Genomic DNA, 24,084 nt, shown 5'->3' on the forward strand with positions numbered 1-24,084 from the left:
AAGCCACCGGACACATCCAAACCAGCCGCTTTCCGCTCCGTGGGCACGAAGCCACTGGACACATCCAAACCAGCCGCTTTCTGCTCCGTGGGCACGAAGCCACCGGACACATCCAAACCAGCCGCTTTCCGCTCCGTGGGTGGGAAGGGCGGAGGATGCGGGCGGCTCCGGGGGCGGTCCCGCTGGGCCCGGGGCTACAAGAGGCGACGGTGGCGGCCGCAGGTCCCGGCGGGAGCGGCGCGGAGAGCAGGTAGGACGGGACGGCTGGGAGGGAGCTGCGGGTTGGGGGACCCGCTCCCCGGCTTCCTGCGGGTGCTTGGGGGGGACGCGGGTCCCGGGGTCCCGGTCCGGGGGGTCTCGGGGTCCCTTCTCTTCAGTTAAACTCGACAGCCCCAGTCTGGCGGGCGGTAAAAGGGAGCATGGTGAGGGTGAAAGGGAGCTCACCTGCAGTTTTCAAGCCATAAATACGAGATGCGGAGCAGGGAGGGAAGCGGTGATGGGCAGAGAGGAGCTGGGCAGCCACCTCCAGCCATGGGGCAGCCCCAAAGGGAGCCGTGCACGGCACTGACCTCTCCCGCCTCCCACACCCAACCCCAAAGCAAAGTTACCCCTTTTCCTCACTCCAAAAGGCAAAACTAAAGGGTCGCTGGTCAGTCCCTGGCAGAGCGAAGCGCCAAGGGGTTGACACGGAGCTGCTGCCGCGTTCCTCTGGGTCTGCGGCTCCAGCGGGGGCTCCGGGCACTCAGACACCCGCTGGTCGTGCACCGGGGATGGAAAACCCAGCAGCGCTGTCAAAAGCGCCTTTGGGATGATGCGCGGGAAAGATGCTGTTGTGAAGGCTGCTCAGGACCTGGGGGAGGAATGGAGACAAAATAGAGAAATACAGGCTACTGAAAAATCATGAATCTACAGTGATCTGAACGGAGGAGCACTTGCTTGCAAATGATTCTCCAACAGCATCTTTTAGCATTGCCTCTTGAAAATAATAACGGAGCAAGACGTTTTTAAATGTAGATAAAAATGAATTCATAGCTACAACTAATTAAACAATTCCTGTGCTTGCAAGTAAACTGGGATTCTTCTTTTAAGGGTACTTATTGACACAGAGCATGTTACAACGATGGGTTTTTCCATTTGTTTTCTGCAGGATGAAGCCCCTGATTGGAAGCTTTCATTTCTACTTCATTTCTTTCTTACTCAGCAGAGCAAAGGGGCTCCCAGCTCTGCGAACACCCACAGCCTCTGTCTCCCCGTTCTACACCTACTGCTATTTAAACCTCTCCTCTGTAGCAGAGGCACAAGCTCCCAAAACGGCCAGAGCTCTCAATTTCTCACATAACCTCATCAAGAAAATAACCAAGAGAGACTTGGAAGGTTTCGATGCGCTGGAAATTCTAGACCTTTCCCACAACCAGATTCGGGACATCGAGCCCGGCGCGTTCGAGCGTCTGCCCAGCCTCCTGTCTGTGAACTTGTCGTTTAACGACAAGAACCTTCCTGCAGCGGCCCTGCCGCCCCCGCTGAAGCTCAACCCCGCTCGCGAGGCCTCGGGGGTTTTGCAGCTCTATGAGTACGTTGACAGATCCTCGGAGGCTGCTCTGGAGCCTCCTGCGCCCGCCGAGGAGCGTCCGTCTGTCCCGAAGCCCCCTCCCGCCAGGCTCAGACGGGGCGCGGAGGGGAACGCGGCGCTGTCTCCAGAGCCAGATCCCTGCGCGGCGCCGGCGAGCGGGCGGCTGGACCTGTCGCACCGCGCGCTCTCCGAGGACCAGCTGCTGGCCATGCTGGACGAGGATCGCTGCCTGGCCCGGCTGGAGAGCATCCTGGAGCTTGACATGAGTCACAGCGGCCTGCAGATGGATCTCCTGTCGCTGTTCGCCCTGTTTCTGCCGATGAAAAACGTGCGCTCCATCGACGCCAGCCACAACAAGTTAACAATGAACGTTCTAGACGCGTCGTCGTTCTGCAAGTTCCCTTCCAGCAAGCTTTTGTTTTTAAACATCAGCTACAACCCCATAAACAGCTTGAATACGCTGTGTGTCCCTTCAACCATCCAGGTCATCGATTTGTCCTTCACCAACATAAGCCAAATACCCCGGAACTTTGCTAAAAAAATGACTAACTTGGAACACATGTACGCTCAAGGAAACCACTTCATCTACACCGTGCGCCCAGAACCCCCCAGCGCGGCTCCAGAGTACCCCCCGGGAAGCGTACGCATCAATGCCATTTCGCTTGTGAGCAACGAGGCCGGGACGCCCATCGAAAGCCTCCCCGGGAGCGTGAAACACCTGCAGATGTCCAACTGCTCCATCGTGGAGCTGCCCGAATGGTTTGCCAGCACAATGCAAGAGTTATTCTTCTTGGATCTCAGCAGCAACCGCATTTCTGCGCTCCCCGAGCTGCCCCCCTCCCTGCGGCACCTCGACCTGAGCAACAGCGAGATTAAAATCATACCCCCCCATTTTAAATCTGCCGCCAACTTAACGGTATTTAATATTCAAAACAATAAAATCACGGATATGCATCCCGAGTATTTCCCGTTGACTTTAACGGAATGCGACATCAGTAAAAACAAGTTGACCGTGTTGTCGCTAACGGGCGCCCTGGAGAAACTCGAATACCTGAACGTTTCTGGAAACCTCATCAGCAGAGTGGAGCCCGCCGGCCACCTTCCTGCCCTCGCCAACCTGGACAGCAGCCACAACCTCATCGCGGAGCTCCCCGATCACTTCGGGGAGTCCCTTCCCGCGCTGAAATACTTCAATTTATCGGGGAACAAGATCTCGTTCCTCCAGCGCGGCTCGCTCCCGGCCTCCCTGCTCGAGTTGGACATCAGCCACAACGCCATCACCACCATCGTGGAGGACACTTTCGGCCCGCTGACGAGCCTGAGCGTCTTAACCGTCCAAGGCAAGCATTTCTTCTGCAACTGCGACCTGTACTGGTTTGTGAACGTGTACATGCGGCGCCCCGGGCTGCGGATCCGGGGCCGCGAGGCGCTGCGCTGCAGCTTCCCCCCGCGCCGCCGGGGCCGGCTGGTGGAGCGCAGCGACCTGACGCTGCTGCGCTGCTCGCTGGGCCTGCAGCTGGGGGTCACGGCCGGCGCGGCCGCGCTGCTGGCGCTGCTGCTCGCCGCGCTCTGCCGGCGCTTCCACGGCCTCTGGTACGTCCGCATGGGCTGGTACTGGTGCATGGCCAAGCGCCGGCAGTACGAGAAGCGGCCCGAGAACAAGCTCTTCGACGCCTTCGTTTCGTACAGCGAGCAAGACGCCGGCTGGACCAAGGAGTATCTGCTGGAGAAGCTGGAAGCCGACGGATTCAGGATATGTTACCACGAGAGGGACTTCAAACCGGGGCACCCTGTGCTCGGGAACATTTTTTACTGCATCGAGAACAGCCATAAGGTGCTTTTTGTTCTCTCTCCCAGCTTTGTGAACAGCTGCTGGTGTCAGTACGAGCTGTACTTCGCCGAGCACCGCGTCCTGAACGAAAACCAGGATTCCCTCATCATGATCGTGCTGGAGGAGCTGCCGGCCGACAGCGTCCCGCAGAGGTTCAGCAAGCTCAGGAAGCTGCTCAAGAGGAAAACCTACCTCAGGTGGAGCCCCCAGGAGCACAAGCAGAAGCTGTTCTGGCGCCAGCTGGAAGCCGTCTTGAAAACAACCAACGAGCCGCTGGTGCGAGCGGAAAACGGGTCCGCTCGGGACGCCTACGAGATGGACTGAGAGACGGGACAACGCAAAGGTCGCGCTTGGGAGCTCCGCGGTCAAATAAAAGCGTTTCTGTGCTTACCTGCTGCTGCGTGCCGGGCGGCCGGAGCCGTTTGCGGCCTGCGCGTTATTCCCTCTGATAAATAACCTGTTATCCCAAGGGCTGAGCCCGCAGCACTCACTAACATCATTTTTCTTCCTGCAGCTGTTCCTTGAAACGCTGTGGATGTCACCTGAAAGGAAGAACAGCTCAGGTCACACCGTGCGTCCCCGCTCTCGGTTTGAGGGGATGGCAGCGAAAAGCGCCGTCGCTCCAAGGTGAGGGTGTAGTTCTGGTTCTGGTGTACGCGTAAAGCACAACCTACGACAACAGCCAGGCTTAGTGAGAAAAGGTTAAAGACCGACTTGCCGAAGGGATGCAATTGCAAATCCACGCGGCCGCATCGCTGCGTTTAAGTAACTGGTGGGGGAAATCAGACTAAAATGTTTCCTAATTGCAGATTAAACTGAACAACTAGACAATAAAGAAAGAGCCAGCTGGCTGTGTCAGCCGCTGACGTTAATGAATTGGAGCGAGTTTGATACGTCACATAAAGGCAACAAAACCCCCTCCCACCCCAAAGCTGCTCCCGCAGAAATGCTCGAAGCAAATTACTTTTGTGAACAAGGTGTGAGGGATTTAATCCTCTCCCGTGTGCTGAAACTCAGGCGATTCGCACCAAAAGCACAGCGGGAGTCGTACCCACACGCGGCAAACCCCAGAACTAGAACCGCTTGCTGTTAAAACCAGTTTTAATGCACATCCTCCCATCCCTCCGCCTCGCAGCTGCTGTTGGTTCTGCCCCACAGAACCAAGTAATTGAAACTGTAATTACTGCCCAGAACATCCAGGTCGAGACAAAATGTCACGTATTTTTCCTTCCAAACTAGAACCGTGTAACTCATTTATAGGGAAAAACATCTGCGCAGAGAACAAAAAGACTTGTGGAAATAATTTCAGTTACACGTTTGTATTAGAAAGTTGTTCACATCCATTTTATTGCAAGAAAGCGGTCTTGGGTTATTCAAAATTAATTAAAATTAATTTGAAAAGATGTGGCCTCTCACAGCAACAACTGTCAGGAATGTAAACGCTTCCGTTTCATAAGCAATTCCCACAACACATGACACAACACAAACGGTCGGATTTATAAAAAACATATTTAACTTGTGTTATTTGCTCACGGCGTAGACCAACAGATGAAGTTCGTAAGTAACCAGGTTATTAATCTTTAAATCAAAGTGATGTTGGGCTTCTTAAGAAAAGCTCAAAACCTTGTAGTGGTCTCGTTAGGCGGTCGTTTAAAACCGTCAGAGCTCAGTTCTGCCTGTCAGGGACATCGCGGCCGAACCCCATCCTGCTTTATACCATTCACACAGGGAAAAGCAACCAGGACGCTCCTCTTTGCGTAACGGTTCACAAATCAGAACATTCCAGAGGTGACCACGCTACTAATAGTGTATCGGTGCTATAACATTGCAATACTCATCGTTATCCTCGGGTCCGACCCACGGTTAGGTATTGCACAGTTATTTCTACCAGATGTCAAATACTTCTCCAAACACATGATTTTTGGATGTATAACGCCATCGATGCTGAAATGCACACTGGAAATGAACACGTTTATTTCAGAGGCTCACGAGAGCGCCAGGACGCTTCTCAGAAGTGGCACCACAACACTTTGTAAAACGCTTTGTCCAGCTTAGGAAGCCAGGGCTGAAATCCTCGACCTCGGCTCAAGCTCATGCAAGTGTCGCCATTTACCTCAACAGAACCAGCATTTCACCCTGCAAACAAAAGGGCCTTTTGTTATTGCTACCAGCGATTCGTTCAGCCTCTGCAATCAAAGAGGTTAAACGTAAGCGTTGTAATACCAACCATCCTCCTAATTCTCCCTTCTCGGAAACACGGCAAATACGCAATTTAACAGGTAATACTTGTTGCAGAACCTCAGGTCGTTCTCCGCGATACTCTGCCTCATAGCGCTTACTGGTTTTTACTTGTCCAGCAGCAAAATTTAGCAATAAAAACATCCTCACGTAACAATTCTAAATACAAACTGAAAACACCACCGTTTTTGACGTGCCAAAGAAATTCAAGAATATCCCAGCGTTCGCTTCAAATGCAAAGAGCTGGATATTGACCTCAGCGGTGTTTTTTAACCCGGCAGCAGTTGCGCATGGCTGGGTTCAGAGTTGTCGCCCAGCGCAGGGGACGCGCTGGAGCGGCCACGCGTGCGCGGTCACACGGAGGGCGCCGGGATGGGCCCGGCGAGGCGCTGGCGGCCCAGCTCGCCGGTGGTGTGGTAGTGCATGGCGATGTAGGACTTGGCAAAGCCGAAGGTGGAGTTCCCGGGCTGCAGGCTGTTGGGGGTGCTGAGCTCCTGGGAGGGGCTGCTGTTGTAGATGCTGTAATAGGGCTCGATGCGGGTGTTCATGGGGGTCGAGCTGCTCTGCGCGTAGTGCTGCTGCCCCACGGACGCCTTGGGGCTCAGCACGCTCTCCTTGGAGTGACTCAGGCCACAGCCTTGCTCCACCAGCTTCTTCTGAGGTTTTGGAGACAACATGTAAGCTGAATTGGTCTCGTGGTGGGACGACTTGTTCCTGTTGACTTCCAAGCTGCCTTTGCCCATGGCCCGCAGCCTCGTCTTCTGCTTGCAGCAGAAAAAGACGAGGGCCACGTACTGCAGGCACCAGAGGACCCGTCGCCGAAGTCCGGCGCTGTTGCGGGAATAGATAAAAGGATTTAATCCAGATTTGAAAAAGATGAGGGTAAACCCACAGAGCTCGAACTGGTAGAGAACAAAGCCGCCGCTGCGGCACAGCACGTCCTGCACCAAGGAGATGCCCAGGGGCAGGCAGCAAACCAGCACGGAGAGCACGATGACCACGCACGTCACCACGGCCCTGGAGTCCTTGCCTGCGGACAGGTTGACGGCCGACACGAGCTGGAGCTGCGCGGCGGGCGGCGCGGGGCCGGGGCGCTTGGCGTGGCCGTGCGGCGCCTTCCCGCAGCTCTGGCTCCGGTACAGGGCGGGCACGGCCTCGCCGGGCGCCGCGAAGGGCTGCGGTCTGGAGGCGCCCACGGCCACCACGGGCGGGCGGCGCCTGGCCCGGGCGTTCCTGCGCAGGGCCTGCGCGATCATCACGTAGGAGACGGACACCACGGCCACGCAGCAGATGAAGTCGGTGACGTAGAGGTAGAGGATGATCTTGCCCTCGCCGCCGGCCAAGCTGGCCATGGGCAGGCAGAGGCGCGAGCTGCGGGTCCGGAGGGTGGCCAGGGTGGCCAGGGTGAAGCTGGTGGCCCAGAGGAGCAGCGTGAGCAGCAGCGTGCAGGGGAAGGAGGCGGCGCGGTGCGGCTGCCTCCCCAGCACCATGCGCAGCCGGTGCAGCGCGATCACCGCCACCGTCTTGAGAGACATGATGATGAAGCCGGAGCTGGTGAGGTGGAAGGTGAAGCAGAAGGCGCCCGGGATGTCGCGGGCCGAGCCGAAGAAGAGGATGAAGGCGAACATGGGGGCGGCCACCCCGCAGATGAAGAGGTCGCAGAAGGAGAGGTTGAGGATCATGAAGTCGAAGTTGGTCCTGAATTTCCTGAGGGCCGGGTCGAAGAAGGACAGCAGCACGATGAGGTTGCCGTAGGAGCCCAGGCAGAAGACGGGCGCCAGCAGGGAGGCGCAGGCCGCCACGGTGGCTCCGTGCGTCCCCGAGCGCAGCTCCGCGCTGCCGCTCCCGTTCCCGGCCGGCGGCAGCAGCGAGGGCCCGGGGGGCTCCTCCTCGCCCCCCGCCGGCAGCCGCCCCGCCGCCTCCATCCCCGCCCGCTCAGCGCGGCCGCGGCCGGGGCGGGCCCAGCCGGGGGCGGGCAGCACGTACGGGCCCGCGGGGCTGCCCCGCCTGGCGCCGCCCGCCCGCCATGGCGCCCGGCCCGGCCGCTCCGGCCTCCGCCCGCTCCGGGCTGCGCGGCGGAAAAGGGCCGATCCAGCCCGGGCCGCTGCGGGGCTGCGGGGCCCGGGCCCCGGCTGCGCGGCCGCAGGGACGGGGCTGCAGCCCCCGGGAGCGCTGGTGCGGCCGCCGGGAGAGAGCTGCGGAGAAACGGCGTGGGCAGGGACACACGGGCAGCGCGGACACACGGGCAGCGCGGACACACGGGCAGCGCGGACACACGGGCAGCGCGGACACACGGGCAGCGCGGACACACGACACACGGCACCGAGACCCTCGGTGAGGGCACACGGACAGACACACGGCACTGAGACCCTCAGTAAGGACACACGGACAGTACTGACAGACACTCGGCACTGAGACCCTCGGTAAGGACACACGGACAGACACACGGCACTGAGGGCCTCGGTAAGGACACACGGACAGTACTGACAGACACACGGCACTGAGGGCCTCGGTAAGGACACACGGACAGACACACGGCACTGAGACCCTCAGTGAGAACACACGGACAGACACACGGCACTGAGACCCTCGGTAAGGACACACGGACAGTACTGACAGACACACGGCACTGAGACCCTCGGTAAGGACACACGGACAGTACTGACAGACACACGGCACTGAGACCCTCGGTAAGGACACACGGACAGGCACATGGACAGACACACGGCACTGAGGCCCTCGGTAAGGACACACGGACAGGCACATGGACAGACACACGGCACTGAGGCCCTCGGTAAGGACACACGGACAGGCACATGGACAGACACACGGCACTGAGGCCCTCGGTAAGGGCACACGGACAGGCACATAGACAGACACACGGCACTGAGGCCCTCGGTAAGGACACACGGACAACGCAGACACACGGCACTGAGGCCCTCGGTAAGGACACACGGACAGACACACGGCACTGAGGCCCTCGGTAAGGACACACGGACAACGCAGACACACGGCACTGAGGCCCTCGGTAAGGACACACGGACAGACACACGGCACTGAGGCCCTCGGTAAGGACACACGGACAACGCAGACACACGGCACTGAGGCCCTCGGTAAGGACACACGGACAGACACACGGCACTGAGGCCCTCGGTAAGGACACACGGACAACGCAGACACACGGCACTGAGGCCCTCGCTGAGGACACATGGACAGACACACGGCACTGAGACCCTCGCTGAGGACACACGGACAGTACTGACAGACACACGGCACCGAGTCCCTCGCTGAGGACACAGCCCGCGACTGACAGTCACAACCCCCCTTTGCAGTTGTGCCAACCCCCGTTGCTGCTGCACCAACCTGCACCGCGCAAAGCGCTGGAGCAGCACGGACTTGGGCTTTAATCCCTTGTTTCCTACAGTTTCTCCCGTCTCTCCCAATGGAGAGGTACCAAGGCAACAGCCCAGCACTCGGGCCTTTGAGGTCCCAACCACCTGCCCCAGGCCAAAACCTGACAATCTGCAACATTTAAGGCAGAGTTTTGCGCGCTGCATCTTCTCCGCAAAGCCCTTTGGGTTTGTCTGCACGCAGCAGCACAGGAGCGAGGGGATGAGCTGAGACAGACCAGATCGCCATGGGAACACAAAGCTGCACAACCCCCTTGGCACAGCACCTGCCCCTGTTCTGAACAACAGCCTGAGTTTGGGGCAGGAGGGGAGCGGGGGAAGAAATTAGTCTCAGTTTTGTAAAGCAAGAATAACAACCGCAACAACTTGTGCAGCACAAGGCCCTAGGATGTTAACTCTTTCTTTGCAGCACTCTCAAGCCTTTCCTTTAATTAATTAAAAACCCCAGTGCTCTGAAGTACCATCAAGCTTCTCAAATACTGTTCAGTCTTGGAGTTCCTACTGCATAAGGAGAAATTGTGTTCCCAAGATGTTTTTCTACAACAGTGTCAAGTTTTGATGATATTTACCACACAAGTAGCCATCAAGTATTTGATGAAAAACTTAAAATTCCTACCTTCTCAGCACAGGAAACTAATACTGGATCCTATTAGTAGCTGCCCTTAGTGTAGGCAAAACAGCACATACAATATCAGCATAGGAAACTAATACTGGATCCTATAAGTAGCTGCTCTTAGTGTAGGCAAAACAGCACGTACAATATCAGCTCCATCAGGTAACCAGCCAACACATCCTTTGAAGATGATTCTTCGCAGCAAACGCTTGCCATTAAGTTCTTTTTTCTTTAATTCTGTCAGCAAAAATCAAACTTCAAACTAGTTTTTGCAACTTTAAGTGTACTTCTCAGAAGTTAATAAAGTTTTTGACAAGTCTAACCAGGTACAAGATATTTTTATGTAAATATAAAAGGTAGTTTCCCAACCATTAGAACTACATCTTTAATTAATCCTCAGTGCTGCCTTAACTCGCTGCCAAATCCCTCAAATAGATGCCTCATACCAAAAGCACAGTAAAGCACCCTGAGTGATGTTCTCAAAACAAGAAATCCCCGCTTTAGAAACACCCAAAAAATGCAGATGTTACAAACAGTCCATTTATTGGGTCTTAAACTACGTACACAATTGAAATAATAATTTTGGCACTAGGCTATAGAGTGGTTCCACGTGTGCGCTGCCACTGGTTACATACCGCGGCGGGACATGGCTGTGCTTGGAATGGCTCACGCTCGGCACCTACGGCGCTCCCGGGGGTCAGTGCTCCTGCAGGATCGCGTGGAAACTCGAAACACACACCGCTTGCTGGGTTATTCCAATGTACCTCACATCCTATGAGCTAATCACACCGGAATATGTGACGTCAGCCTTTAGAGACGGCCACAAGTGTCGCGTTAAAATCTGAAGGAGACATAGTAATAATGAGATACAAGAAAACCAAAACAAAACTTTCGCCTTTCGGACACAGAGAGATATTCTGTTAAAGAAAAATAATTTAAAAAACTAATCATGGCATTTGATTTGATACAAAAGCCAGAACTACTACTGTATTAACATCTAAGTATGAATCTTTACAAATTAATCTCACAATGGTGTTATGTAAAAGGTTGCAAACTGTACAATGTTTCGTCAATGCAATGCCTCTACAATTTATACAGTCTTTTACAACTATGTAACACATATTAAACATGTCATTAAATAGCCAATAGATACCAGTCTCTGAACAAAGCTGCAGGCAAAACAACGCAGAGCTTCCACAACCTTCAAACAGCGCCAGCCTGCATGAGAACGTGCTGTTAAAGAGTCAGCCACTCCGTGCCTTTCCACACTTGTGCATACGTTTCATTCCGTGAATTCAACCATCACTCGACAGTCCATAATTTGATAGCTGTGGGCTCTAATTATGTGGAAACACCCATAGTCTTTCACCCTTAAAAATACGCAGATAATCAGAGATTTTTGATTCCACGCGTGGTCAAGCTATGAAGACCTGGCCAGGCAGCAAGAGCTTTCCCTCCCCGCGCTTCGTCCTGCCCAGCGATCAGCAGCTATTTACATTTGATGAGGAAGATACAAAAAGGCAACCCTGCCCTGAGCTGGACTGAATGATACAGAGCCCGACGGGCGCTCAGATCCAAGTACTGAAAAATAAACTCTGAGAGAGGTTCCTGGTGCCGCACGCTGACCAGGCGAGGAGCTGCATCGGCAGAACGGGAGAGCTTCACCGAGAACATTCTGGTGTGCAGCACGCTTGGGGCTGCACACTGATGTCGGAACAGCTGGGAAGGAGGGGCAGGAAAAGAGGGTGAGGAATGTGCAGGGTAAGTCGCGGTGTGCGTGAAAGCAGGAACGAGAGTGGTGTGTGGTACAGGCCAGGGACAAGGGCTCGTGACAAACCCACGGCTGCTCCCCGGGGAGGTGAAGTTCTTTTTGAATAGAACCAGGTCTTTAAGTTTGTATTTAAAAGTGGTTTTGATTAGGCATCGGTATTTCCAATGCAAAGTTTTCTACGCGATAAATCTCTTTGAGCTTCCTTTATTGTGCAGAAGTGTTCCTACAGCCTTGTTTTTCCAGGGGAAACCTGAAAAGAAAGAAGACAGAATTCAAAATCAATTATTGCCTCGTGGTGTAGGGATTTCCTAAGCCCAATGTTGGTGTCAATGGATGTCAAACCAAATCATCTTACCTACCTATGCATAGTAGCAGGGGGACACCAAGAGGTCGGTGAGCACGAGCAGCTGGTCGTCCGTGAACTGCTGTTTGTGCTCCTGCCAGTTGTCGTGGTGGGTCCTCCGGAAATTCGACAGCGTCTTTTTCACAGTCATCTGCACGGCAGACAAGCAGTATTGATCTCTATCGCTTATGGATTTAAGTTCCGTGGCAAAATAAATGCTGAATATAATAAAAGTATTGCTGAGTAGAGCGTAGTGTTTGAGCAGTTACAAAGGTTCTGCAGAATTCAGCCCAGTTCCCCAGTGTTCTGAGTTTTACAGGTCTAGTTAAAGGCTTTTGACCAGTGTCAGGACTGCAACATTCTTATAAAAAGGATCCTTTGACCTACAATTTGAGTGTGAAAGAGTTAATAGATTCTTATAAAGTGTAAGTGCAATGCTTTCCCCCTCTTCCTTTTCCTTATTTCAAACAGATGGTTTGAGTCTCAAAGAGCGAGGAATAGTGCACGTAAAGTGCATACAAGAAACAAATCAGAGGAAAACTATCTTCTGATATAAAAATACTTCAGATTATTATCATATTAACAAAAGAGAAGTGCAATCGGTTCATTTCCTTGATTCAGTCCAGCACACCATAGCCAAATGTTTGTACATGTAAGGAATTCTTGAGCCAGAAGCTCACTGCTCTGGTTAACACAGCAAAGCTCAACAAAACTGAACCGACAGAGGGGAAAAAAAAACCCAGGGAGTTAAAGGCAACTATTTGAATTAAAAGCTTGTTTCTAGGGCTGCTTATAAAACCTTGTTTTAAAAATGAGTGATTTTTTGGTTCAGGTTGGTATTTTCTAGAATGGCGTGCACAAAAGTGACATTTTTAATGGTATAATTGTTGCAGCTTTCCGTTTATGCTTTAAATTTGCAAGCAAGAACAGAACTACCACACAAAATACTTCAAAACAGTCTGTGACTTAAACTGTACGTGGAACCATTTAATAAAAAGCAGCAAGTTTCTTAATAGCTTGCTATTTATTTCTAGGAAAGGGGAACCGAGTCGAGCGTATTGTAGATGTGCTGTGAGTGTTTTTACCTCGATGGGCTGCGGGTCGTTGAGGTGGGCGCTGAGGTCCATGAGGAGCTGTGGCATCCAGGTGGGGACGTCGTAGGGGCTGGACAGGATGCAGGCGCTGAGCCCCAGCACACCCGCGTGGCGCTTCACCAGATCTGCAATTACACGACGTTCATTGACATTTGCGGGGTCAACGACCTCGTCTGAGACGTTGCTGCACCACACAGCCAAAATTCAAACTGGTTCCCAGGGAAAACACGGCTATTTTAACTGATGGGAGTGACTGATGAATCTATATACTAAAAGAGGTGATCTAATTAGGATAACGTACTGATCCTAATATTGAGTTTTGACCCTGAATTAAAACCAACCAACTAACCAGCTCTGCCAGGGTAGGGAGAGCTCTACCTTCTACAGACCCTATAGTCAAATTAATTCGCACGAGTGTATGGATCTCCAAATTGCTTTTGCTTTCTTACACAGAATCATAAATTAATGCAGTGATTTCTATTTTTCATTTCTAATGCAAGAATACGTAAAAAAAATAACCTGCTGTATACTTTATGAACCTTTCAAATGAGCTTCCTTCTCTAAGAATATTTGTCTTGGTGAACAGCTCACGAACTACATCTCCACTGTTTCCTATTTCTGCATGGAGAATGTTTTCTCAAATACCAAACTATCTGACAATATGGAAATCCAGCCCTTCTGGGTCAAAGGAAAGTAATAAACTAGTTCAACATGGAAATACATAATAAAAAAAGCTTTTTTTTTTTTCTGTAGTAGTGTATTCTTATTCATGATCTTTTGAGGTCCCTTCTAATCCCTAACGTTCTGTGATTCTGTGATTTACTCTGTAAATTAAATTCTCGAAGCACTTAACAAGGATTAGGATCTGCACTACATACACGAACAATCATGTACATCAGGACAAGTCCTTTGCCATTAAGGTTTATAAATGCTTAGGGAGAAAAACCTTTGCGTGGGCAACAGGCCCGATGTTTCTCTGGGTCTATGTTCATTTTCTAAACACTGCTTGACCACAGAACAAATCCTATTCCATTCAGAGCGCTTGCAGAATAAACATTTAGGTGTAGCACAAAATACTCCTTGCTAACCTGCTACCAACACCCAGGGTTTTAGTCTCCGAAGCCATTTCCTTACCACCAGAAGGAATGGTATCCACGGCAGAGCCCAGGTCGCGCTTCCTCTTCTTGGGCAGGCTCATCTTGCAGAGCTGTTCGAAGTGGGTCTGCATGGGCGCGTCCATGGCCAGGAAGCTGCACTGCAGGAGCCCGCTCAGCGTGGTCGCCGCCATCTCCCGCACCTGGGCACACACGGCACGCACCACCGTTACTCAGCACGTACACAGCCACAAACAGCTATTTACGCTGGTACTACCCTGCTAAGCACACCCAGCAAGGCCAAGCTACCAAACTCTGCCCAAGAAAAGTCTTTAAAATATCCTCTTATCTCACAGATCATAAACTACTAGTAGCGTATTATATGGCTCTTTACAAATTAATAAAGATGGTTCTACTGTAACATAAAACTACCTGCACATAATTTGTCAGAAAGCGACCTACTACTCAAGCCAATATGGTAATTTAACTCTGTCGTCAAGACATATATCACAATTAGCTTTAGGAAGTTTTAAACCAGACTTTGGATGAGAACAAGATGCGCCACCCCAAATAATCAACTCACTTTACAAAATTTGTAATAGCCTCTGTACTAACATTAGTTTTTCCAAGAAAAACGTATACTTTCTTTAAAAGCATTTTGTTTTCTCCCTCAAATGTATGTGGACACACGAGAACTGACAAAAGCAGAAGAGCTTTGCCAAGGTAGAAGGTGAGTTCTTGAGACAGAGCTGATTGTGTTCTACCCCCAGCACAAGAATTCTTTGAGAGACACAACAGACATGGGATTAAAAACTAAATTCTGTGCTTCATGGGCAACAAGTCAGTGCTATCACACTCCAGCATTATTTACTTTGTTGTCCTGAGTTCCAGTTCCTTTCACTACATGAATAAAAACAAGAACAGCCACAGCACATTGTTAGTGGATTACAAGTAGAGACAATTCAATCATTTGCTTTTAAAAGCAAGTATAACCCATCAGCTTTACTAATCTATCTCATCTACTCAAATCTTCCCAAACCATCAAGTTACAGAGCTATAAAACCATATTTAAACGGGAGTCCCTCCAAAACTCACTTCCACTTTCAGTAATTGCCGGCTGACAAAAACCTCCCCACATTCCCAGACTCGCAAACCAGATCGACTTGTTGAAAGGCTGATAAGAGCTGCCAGATTTGTTGGTAAGTAGGTTCTGTTACACACGACTGTAAACAGAACGCGTGTCTCTCTGGAGCCCAAACACCTCCCAGCGCTCTGAATGCAATGCAGATTAGAATAAATCACATCCTTGAACATCATGTTCTGAACCTCCACAACGCAGTGAGTCTAGCTGCAAGTGCCGCAATAATTAAACACAGTCGGTTAACAATGAGCTCTTGAGACCTTGCTTCATTCCATTTAAATTTCTACAACATATTATTCAAACGTGATCTACCTCGTTAACAGTATAAGGACGGACGGAGCGCCCGCCTGTCAGTATTGTTTAGCAGCAATTTGTGAGTCTCTGAAGAAGCAGGCTATTAAATGAAACATGATGTGCTAATGCAAGACCCAGACTAGAGAGAAGCTTGGCTGTGAAGTGAGCAAGCTCCCAAGTGAACTGGACTCATTTACATCACTACTCGCTGCATTAAAACCACTTTCATTTCTAAATTAATCATTTAACTAAAAGGAACCCTTTGCTGTGAGGAACACCTACAAGCAAAGCCGCTGAAACCATCCATTAACAAGCTAATAATTCAACACATCTGACGCTAAATAACTTACAGATCATCATACTCACATAATGACTTACAGAATATAAAAACTGCAGAGCAGCAGCAGAGCAATACTCTTCCAATCAAGTATGCTGGTTTTTTCCTTTGGTCAGAATTGACTGACCAAGGTCTACAAAACTGCAACAATATCAGAACAAAACCACTCAAGAGCACAAGCAAAACCCAAATGCAGTTCTTGGAAGGGGCTCCTGACACATGAAAACATCCAAAATGACCAGGCAGTTTGCCAATGGCGATGCTGGCAATATTAGAAGTGCAAACTGTATATTACAGCGAAGAAGAAGATGGGCAGAATCGTTAGGCCTGGCACCTTTGTATCCAAATGAGCAATAAAAATTATAAATGTATCTTTATATGAAGAAACAAAATCTCAGTTTCACAGAGTAAAGACACCAAGTACTCCTTAAAGCTGGGGATTCTACTGAAAGCAGAGGTTAAAATTCAGCATTACAAAATACATAGGAATTATTCTGCAACATACTGCATCTTGCCAATTATTACCAGGAAAACAAGATTACTTGTCAAAGACAAGCAAAAGCTTCCATGGTAACAATGTGATTGTAAGTGGCTGTGAACATAGACAAGCTTTTTTGATTTGCATCTCTGTAGTGCAGAAGAATAATTTTGTACGTTTAAAATAACTCGATAAATCGTACTGAAGTGAATAAAAAGTATTTTTCAAAATGACATGAGGCTATGAGGCCTGGAAACAAAAGCAGCAGCCAAGCACCCCAAAGAAGGATTTCCTTTGTGTTCGCCAATAGCACCAAAGCAGCGAAAAGGACGGCGCGGGGTGAATGGAACAGACCGGAGGGTAACGCTGAAGATCCTTCACTGGGCTTGAACATCAGACGGACTTAATCACATCATCTAACACAAACCTTCAGTTCTGTAAATTAGCGACACAGAATGAAACACTTTCCTGATTCCCCCCAGCTTTTGGAAGCCTGACAGACAAGACTCAGTGATTCACATCAGACACCATTTCATTTATTTTTCCTGAGCACAAGCTTATGGTCCCACCTGTACTTCCAAGAGCATCCTGTGTACACAGATCTTCAGCAGCACAGGTACCACAGCCATGGGTTTGGGTTTTATCTCCTGTGTTTGTATGTGCTCAAGTAGCACCAGCTCAAGACACGTACAAAAACTTGTCAGACTGACAAGCAAGCTCACTAACTATGATCTTTTTATCACCATTAGTAACAGCAGCTGCCACACAACTCCGTCCTATTATGCACGCATCTTTCACAAAGCTAAGGAAAATCCACTTATAACTAAAGAAATACTTCCTTTGTGGGCTGGATGTGTTAAAAAAAAAGTATTTTTGTCATTAAGAAGCTGATACGATTAAACAGGAAGCAGACCTAGAGTAATAAAGGGTGGGTTTATACTGTTTTCACATAGGAAGGCCTTTTACCTTGTTGAAATTGAATTTTCTACCAACAGCTGTGCTGATATTTACAGTAAAATGATAATATCCCTATTCCAGCTGTACTTAAATGAAGAATGAAACAAAGCAACGTTCCACTCTGTTGAAAAAGTAGGAACAATGTAACTTTCAAAATTCACTAATGAAGTGTTTTCCGAACAGCTGTTTTCCCGGAATGGAATATTAAAAGAAAAAATGGAATAAGAAATAAGTTCTCCTAAGCTAGTGATGTTTTCAAAATAGGAAGAATGCTAAGCTAGAAATACTTGCTGTGTTACTTTAGAACCGGTAGCGTTTCCACAAAACACAAGGGCAAGTGCGCAGTGGTGTGAAGGCAGGCAACTCAGAACGGGTGTCACTTGCCTCGAGCTGCTCGTCTTCCAGCAGTTTTATAACCAACCACCTGATGTCCTTGACGGCCGCTTCGTTGTTGAGGAAGATGAAGAGGTTGTAGAACACCATGGTCTGGAGGTAGGTTAGCACGGTATAGCGAGCATGCCAAGAATTGCTTCTTGCTGTCTGCAAGAGAACATTGAAATGAACTATGAGAACAGAAGAATGTGAAAGAAAGCAGCTGCCTGATGTAAAGCTCACAGTATTTAACAAAAAGCTTTAGGGGACAGTTGCAAATAACTACCCTTACTCAGGTATTTTTGTTTCATACACTCTTCAATTTCCAAAGCACACATTTATTATTTAAATGAGAATTTATTACAGGCTGAACTTGCAAAGTGTACTGTAACTTAACAGGTACCCAATACTGTAAAAGGAAGCTGGCAAGTTTCTCCCTTTGACTGACTTCTGACATCAGCCATAGATATAAATAAACCAGGAACTCCATTCTTCTGGAGTAAATACACATGCATTTTCATTGGTGTAGTTTTTCAGAAAGCAGGAGGAGTTGATAAATACACTGTACAAGTATGAAAAAGCAGAGATTCAAGGGCAGTTCTTTAGGTGGCGACTCATTTTGAGACTGATTTGGAATTGTTATGCTCATGAGGAGACATGTTTGGCTTAAACTGATCGACTGAGGAACTACATTTTACTTTATTAAAATATTGTTCAATTTCTTGTCAAGATACAAATTGTTTAAATGTTTGGAAGTAGGAAACAAACCAAAATACATTTACTAAGAACGTTTCAAAACACTTCTAAAATTATTTTCTTTCTCTTCGAATCACAACTACTGTAAAATCTTTAAAAAAACCCACCAAAGCACAGAGTGCAGTAGGTAACAAGAAGCTTTAAGCTGTTCGGAGCCCATACTCACTTGTTTTAGCACCTGAAGTACCAAAGGCACTTGCTGAGGATACAGCAAACCCTGAGACATTAAGGACAAACACATCTTCGCATCTCTTTTGAGCTCATCGTAGCTATTGTCATTTTCTACCGGTGCAATCTATAGAACGAGATCAAAGAAGGGGGCAGGGAAAGGGCTGGTGTTAGTAAACGAGCATTGCTAACTGCAAAATCCTGAAAGAAAGTATTGCAAGTATTTCGAGTTCAGTTTCACATAAGTAAACCTCTATTTTGTGGTCACATACATTACTGTGGGATATCTGCCTGCTGTTTCTATAAAGACACGGGCTCTGGAGCGTGCAGATGTGTGTTAATGCAGATATGCAGCTTCATAAAAGAATGCAGGGACTAGAGGTGCCAGGAAAAACAAGATCCGTAGCACCATTTGGGAAGAGTTGTATAGTCATGGAACAAAAGAAAACAACTACAGTATCAGAACAGAAACAACATATACACACATTAATTCAACACTTTTTCCTCCACCATGAATTAAAAACATTTTTCCTCCCAAATTGCACATGTACACATTCACCTCCAAGTGATTACTGTCAGAAAACCATTTCACAGGCTGGATTACCAACCATAAACATACATAAGCATAAAAACCCCCATTTGACCTCCTCAGCATGCATGCTTTTACCACCATTATTGGTTTGCTTTTTATTTTAAAAGTCCCTTATGATTTTTGCTTTATATATAGAAGGCTTTTTTAAAATCAAACATGACTAATAAAGCAGCCATCAAAGCATATACCTTGAAAAATAAGGGCAGAAGCTGGAGTTGCTCAGTGACAGCTGTAGAGAAGGACCGTCCTGCGCTTGCCATCAACCACTTCAGAACTGTTTGCACAAAGAGAAACGATCACTGATTAGGAAGACAAAAGCCAGTAAAGTTTGACCTTGTAAAGGTGGCTTTATAAACCTCAGCCTTGTTACAGCACAGACCTGAGGGGTGAAATTACGTACTGTATGATTTGCAGACTTCAATCACCACCCCCTAAAATACACCCCCCGCCCCCAATTTCTTAACTCATTAAGTAACTCACTAGTTTTTAAGAGTTTAATGCCCTGAGTTCGCTCATCTTGTTCACCAACTCCATTCTCTTCCATAACGTGATTCTGAATTTCTTCATCTGCTTCCATGAGAGGTTTCAGATTTTCAAGTATCCGGGTAGTAAATTCATGGACACGAGGAGATTTAGTTGCAGCAGTATTTGGCAAGGCAACATCTATCATGAATATGTAGGTCAAAACACTAAAAAAAGCAAACAAAGCAAGCAAGAATATACAGTTAATATGACTACTGCCTAGAGGACACAGCTAAAAGGGATCTGAGATCCATTTGTTGAACTTTGGAGTTTAAATAACTTTGAAGTGAAGAGGGAAATTAAAGACACATGTTTTCCAAAGACCCTCTTTGTAGATATTTGAATCAAGCAGGGTTAGACACCCACTAAGCTACAACCCCTCTCTCCTTCAAACAGATCTGCAACTAGTTCTTAAGTCACTGAGATGTTCTCTAAAAGGTTCACTGTATATTTATGGCTTATTAGGGCTTAGATGCAGTAAGGTGGGGTGGTTTGGTTTGGTTTTGGGGGGGGTGTGGTTTTCTGTTTGTTTTTTTTTAAGAGCTGAAGTTTCTGCAGCAAGTCTAATAACAATAATTTACCTAATTTCTATTACCAGTGTTGGCACACAGAGATAAACAGTCACCACGTCAGCACAGTTATTTAGATACTCCGTTACCCAAATAAAAAGAGGAAAACAAAGACCAAGGTGCAGAAGAGAGCACTGACCTTCCTATTCTCTCTCGGACGTTCTTGTAAACCTGCGTGAGCTTGGGTTCCAGGTACTTGAGCAGGCGGTGCAGCAGCTCCGGTACCCGCCACTCCTGCTGCGCCAGCCCGCCTTGCAGCACGTACAGTCGGCTAGAAACGACACCAGCACAACGTGCTCTCAATAGGTTTTATCCGTGCTTTATTTCCTCCTTTATTCACTCACAATAAACCCATTCAAATTAATCTTACCACGCATCTACAAATGATCCTCCTTCGCCACTCAGTGGAGATTCCAACAGCAATTCAAATAACCAGTGCAGTTTCCTGGGATCTCTGCTCTCCTGAGAATAAACAGGTATCGGAGATATAAGCAAACTGGGCATTCTTTACACGTAAATAATGTATAACCAAGGAAAGTTTTGACAGAGATTTTATTTGCATCTCTTGGGTTTATTCTATTAAGCAAGTGCAAAGTCAAGTATCTTTTCACAATGAATCTCAATAGGAGGAGAACCCAATGGAAGTACACAGTTTTAATGATTTGGTAAATACAATAAGAATAGAAGGAATTTTATCTTCATTTTTGACATATATGAATAATCACGTCTGAATTTTGCTAATTGCCATGGTTCTGGCTGACAAACTATGCTGAATTTTGCTGAGTGATTCCAAAGAATTACTGATCTAAGATGCTTTATTTTCTTTCTAAAAATGTTTTCTATGTCTGCCAAGAGCAGAACAAAATTCCCAAAAAAGCTATGACATTTTAAATGGATGTTATTTTTATACCGTATTTACAGTTTTCAGTTTTAGCTGATAAAATATACTCAAATACCCCTGTTCGTAAAGCTCTTATCTCCATATTATCTGCAACAGGTACTTACACAGGAGGTTGCGATGCACGTGCCCCAGTCGTTATAGGTTTCCACTGTGATGTTGGATAAAGCTGTTCGAAGCAACGGACACAGAAGCTGCCAAAGTTTTTCCACCTGCTCAGCAAAAAGGTGAAAGATTTGTCTATTTAGGGATAAAATGAATGTCTAACCTCTGTGAACCCAAACCCTCCCGTCTTATCAAATCATGGAAACCAATACCGACTCTGGAAGCAGCTATGCTATTTATAAAAGGAAATAAATACTTTCACAGGTAAGATTTCAGGAATCCTTTTAACTATGTTTACAAGGCGTTCAGAAACTGTGGACTACGTATGCACCATTTTCCTGGTGATTTAAGCACAATGGTATCAGAGACGGCATACAGCTCGCTCTTGGGAGGACAGCAGTCTTGTCTACCACAAGGTCTCTCCTCCAATTTTCAAGTTTCTTTTTTTTCCTTAAGGAACTGATTCTCCCAGCATTACTTTCAGCACAGAAATTCATTTCAAGATAATCTAGACAGCTAGGTCTAGACTAAATAAAGATGTAATAGTCTGAGGTGGGCACAAGCACTTATTCCAATTGGAAGTTATAAACCATGTCTGCTTTGCTATCTATCTCCTTACCAGCAAACTGGTTTTAATCTTGAAGCATTTTAAAAACGCCTGGTATTACATGGGCACCAAACCAAGCTGTGAATGGTGCTCAAAGTTTGGCAACGAAGCGCTAAGAGTTGCAACATTTTCCAGTCCTTTCTTGGACGTAGTTGACACATTAAAAGCCGTTAACTTCACGCATTTTATATGCTTAATAATGCAGACTTATTCCTTAACTTCTATGAACGGCTCAAAAATACTACTTGAGCACCTTCTCAAAGGTCCAGTGCTTCGAGCCCCGGATTAACCCAGCTATAATTTCAGCCACGCATCTCTGGGGGCTCTCGTGGGAGTCGGCCACCAGCTGCTCCAAGTGCGGCTGCAGCACCGGCACGAAGGCGTCGTCGAAGTTTCGGAAAAGGCCCTGCAAAACAAGATGGGAAAGCACCTTCAGTAACCATCGGTTATCCAGCTGATTCACTGGCTTCGTAAGAACACCAGAAGATCGCAAAGTGCTTGAGATTTGAATAGGCAGAAAGAGAAATTACTTCGCTTTTGTAACAGAATTATATACAAGTGTCCTATGTACTTTAAATATGTTTCCCTAAGTAGTTATTCAGAAGAGAGGATTAATAGCATTAATCACAGCAGCATTCCTTTTAAAAAAAATCAACATTTTGCAACAGTGTGGGGAAAAGCCAAGTAGAGCGTGGCTCTTCCACACTTTGACAATTATCTACGAAGTGGAAGTGATTTAGTTACTGAACTCCAGTTACCTTGAAGAGGCAAAATCTGCGAGGATTAAATTTGTCTTTTCCTTTCCTATCTTCTAGCGACAAAAATTTGATTAACTGCTCAACAAACTTGGGGTCTGAAAAGTGATCATATATAATTTGTTCTGCCTGTAACAGGAAAAAGAAAGAAAAAGAGATTAGCTTGGAGGTGCTTGATTGGCACAGTGATATCCCGGCCTTTCCAAGTCCCATTTTGCATTTTCATTCTATCCTTGGCAAAAATCATGCCTGGTTATCCATTTCCCTCCCCACTTTATAATGAATATTGGGTAATGTTTTGCAAGGCTTTGGATTGTCTTTGCTTTCACTAGCACGACCCCTACAGAGTAGCTATTCCCGCTGTCATTAATTACCTTGTTCTAAACCCTGATAAAGATTTCAAAGGGAATAAGAAAGTGCTCATTAATACAATTATTCCATGATTACTGATGGAGAAGCTGCAATACATTAAAATAAGAATTTCTTCTTGCACGCTAATGCAGTCAGTGCGAAAATGAATATGAATAAAAATGTCTTGTGGGGATTCAGGTTTCAGAATAGTTATAATTTATTGCTTGTTAAAAACATGATAATAACCACACAAAACTGCACAGTTGAGTTCTATCTCCACCCTGGTTTGAAACCAAGCAAGGCCAATTTGATCTCCATATTATCTCCGCAGCAATCTGCGGACAATATTAAAAAGAAGGCGAAGTAGTATTGCAAGAGCCCAGGAAACAGAAAGTCTCACCTCTGTCAGCTCCTCTCTCCTCCGCCCGAGCTTTGGTTGATGCTCAGCTGGAGCATAAACTGTCATCGTTCTGAATATTAGAAAAAAAGTAACACATTTTCAAAGTGAAATATAGCTTACCATAATTTTCTATATTCTCTATATTTAACAGGATTTAACATCAACTCCAGAAGAATAAAACTGAAAAGAAAATTTACAACAACAAAACAAAGTCTGTTGCTATCAATTTTTGCTCCAGCAAGCAATCCAGAATTATTAGTGATAGAATACTCTGAAAATTCTATAGTTGCAAAAAATGCAAACATGCATATTTCATTTTGAAACCAGCAATTTTATAGCCGTATGAAATATGTGCCTATACTACTGGTGAAAGCAAAGCTGTTTGCCGCTGGTGGCTGTGCGGTACTCACCGGGGCCAGGTGTAGTACCCCCAGTGCGTTTTCTCCACAAAACAACACGACTCCCAAGCTTCCTTGGTCTTGGGCAGCCGCTCACTGTCGTAGTGCAGCCACTGGTTGTCCGCTCGGTCGCCGGCCTGGATGCTGGGAGGCTTCGGGCTGCCGCCTGCGTCCAAAGGGATCTGTTCACATCATCTGCCCCAGCAAACCTTACAACTTACTTTCAATCAAAGATTCCTAAGAGCTTTTACGGCTCCCCCCCCACCAGTCAAACCTGTGCAGAGATTTGCCCTAGGAGATTAAAGGTAACACTCATAGATTTCTTTAGTAATTTATGTAAATGTGCCATTTGAAATGATTTTTTAAAATGAATCAAATGGAGGTATACAAATTATTCTTACAAATTACAAGGCTTTCTGA

At 47.6% G+C, this 24,084-nt stretch overlaps 3 protein-coding genes across 5 annotated transcripts in view; 1 reads left to right on the top strand and 2 right to left on the bottom strand.

The window, feature by feature from the left end:
• Nucleotides 1-141: 141 nt before the first annotated feature.
• LOC309438305 (toll-like receptor 2) lies at nucleotides 142-3,753 on the top strand. Its single transcript, XM_082049490.1, has 2 exons — nucleotides 142-250; nucleotides 1,148-3,753. Exons 1-2 carry the CDS (start codon nucleotides 156-158, stop codon nucleotides 3,723-3,725), a joined length of 2,673 nt encoding a protein of 890 aa, XP_081905616.1. The 5' UTR covers nucleotides 142-155; the 3' UTR covers nucleotides 3,726-3,753.
• A 2,213-nt stretch (nucleotides 3,754-5,966) lies between these two features.
• On the bottom strand, nucleotides 5,967-7,581 carry GPR75 (G protein-coupled receptor 75). The gene has a single exon (XM_082049496.1). The coding sequence runs from the start codon at nucleotides 7,562-7,564 to the stop codon at nucleotides 5,993-5,995; it is 1,572 nt and encodes a 523-aa protein (XP_081905622.1). The 5' UTR covers nucleotides 7,565-7,581; the 3' UTR covers nucleotides 5,967-5,992.
• A 2,599-nt stretch (nucleotides 7,582-10,180) lies between these two features.
• PSME4 (proteasome activator subunit 4) overlaps nucleotides 10,181-24,084 on the bottom strand; it is a 47,025-nt gene continuing 33,121 nt past the window's right edge. For all 3 annotated transcript variants that reach the window (XM_082047785.1, XM_082047786.1, XM_082047787.1), the window contains 15 exons: nucleotides 23,677-23,830; nucleotides 23,267-23,336; nucleotides 22,519-22,644; nucleotides 22,014-22,166; nucleotides 21,156-21,260; nucleotides 20,521-20,612; nucleotides 20,290-20,421; nucleotides 19,540-19,748; nucleotides 19,248-19,333; nucleotides 18,466-18,594; nucleotides 17,556-17,711; nucleotides 14,005-14,167; nucleotides 12,862-12,995; nucleotides 11,793-11,927; nucleotides 10,181-11,683 (listed from right to left, as the gene is read on the bottom strand). In XM_082047785.1, the coding sequence (XP_081903911.1) occupies nucleotides 11,793-11,927; nucleotides 12,862-12,995; nucleotides 14,005-14,167; nucleotides 17,556-17,711; nucleotides 18,466-18,594; nucleotides 19,248-19,333; nucleotides 19,540-19,748; nucleotides 20,290-20,421; nucleotides 20,521-20,612; nucleotides 21,156-21,260; nucleotides 22,014-22,166; nucleotides 22,519-22,644; nucleotides 23,267-23,336; nucleotides 23,677-23,830 (1,844 nt within the window). In that variant the 3' untranslated portion in view covers nucleotides 10,181-11,683. The remainder of the gene's footprint in view (nucleotides 11,684-11,792; nucleotides 11,928-12,861; nucleotides 12,996-14,004; nucleotides 14,168-17,555; nucleotides 17,712-18,465; nucleotides 18,595-19,247; nucleotides 19,334-19,539; nucleotides 19,749-20,289; nucleotides 20,422-20,520; nucleotides 20,613-21,155; nucleotides 21,261-22,013; nucleotides 22,167-22,518; nucleotides 22,645-23,266; nucleotides 23,337-23,676; nucleotides 23,831-24,084) is intronic.

Source organism: Streptopelia decaocto (genome assembly GCF_964273445.1).
Source record: "Streptopelia decaocto genome assembly, chromosome: 3".
Lineage (NCBI taxonomy): Eukaryota > Metazoa > Chordata > Aves > Columbiformes > Columbidae > Streptopelia > Streptopelia decaocto.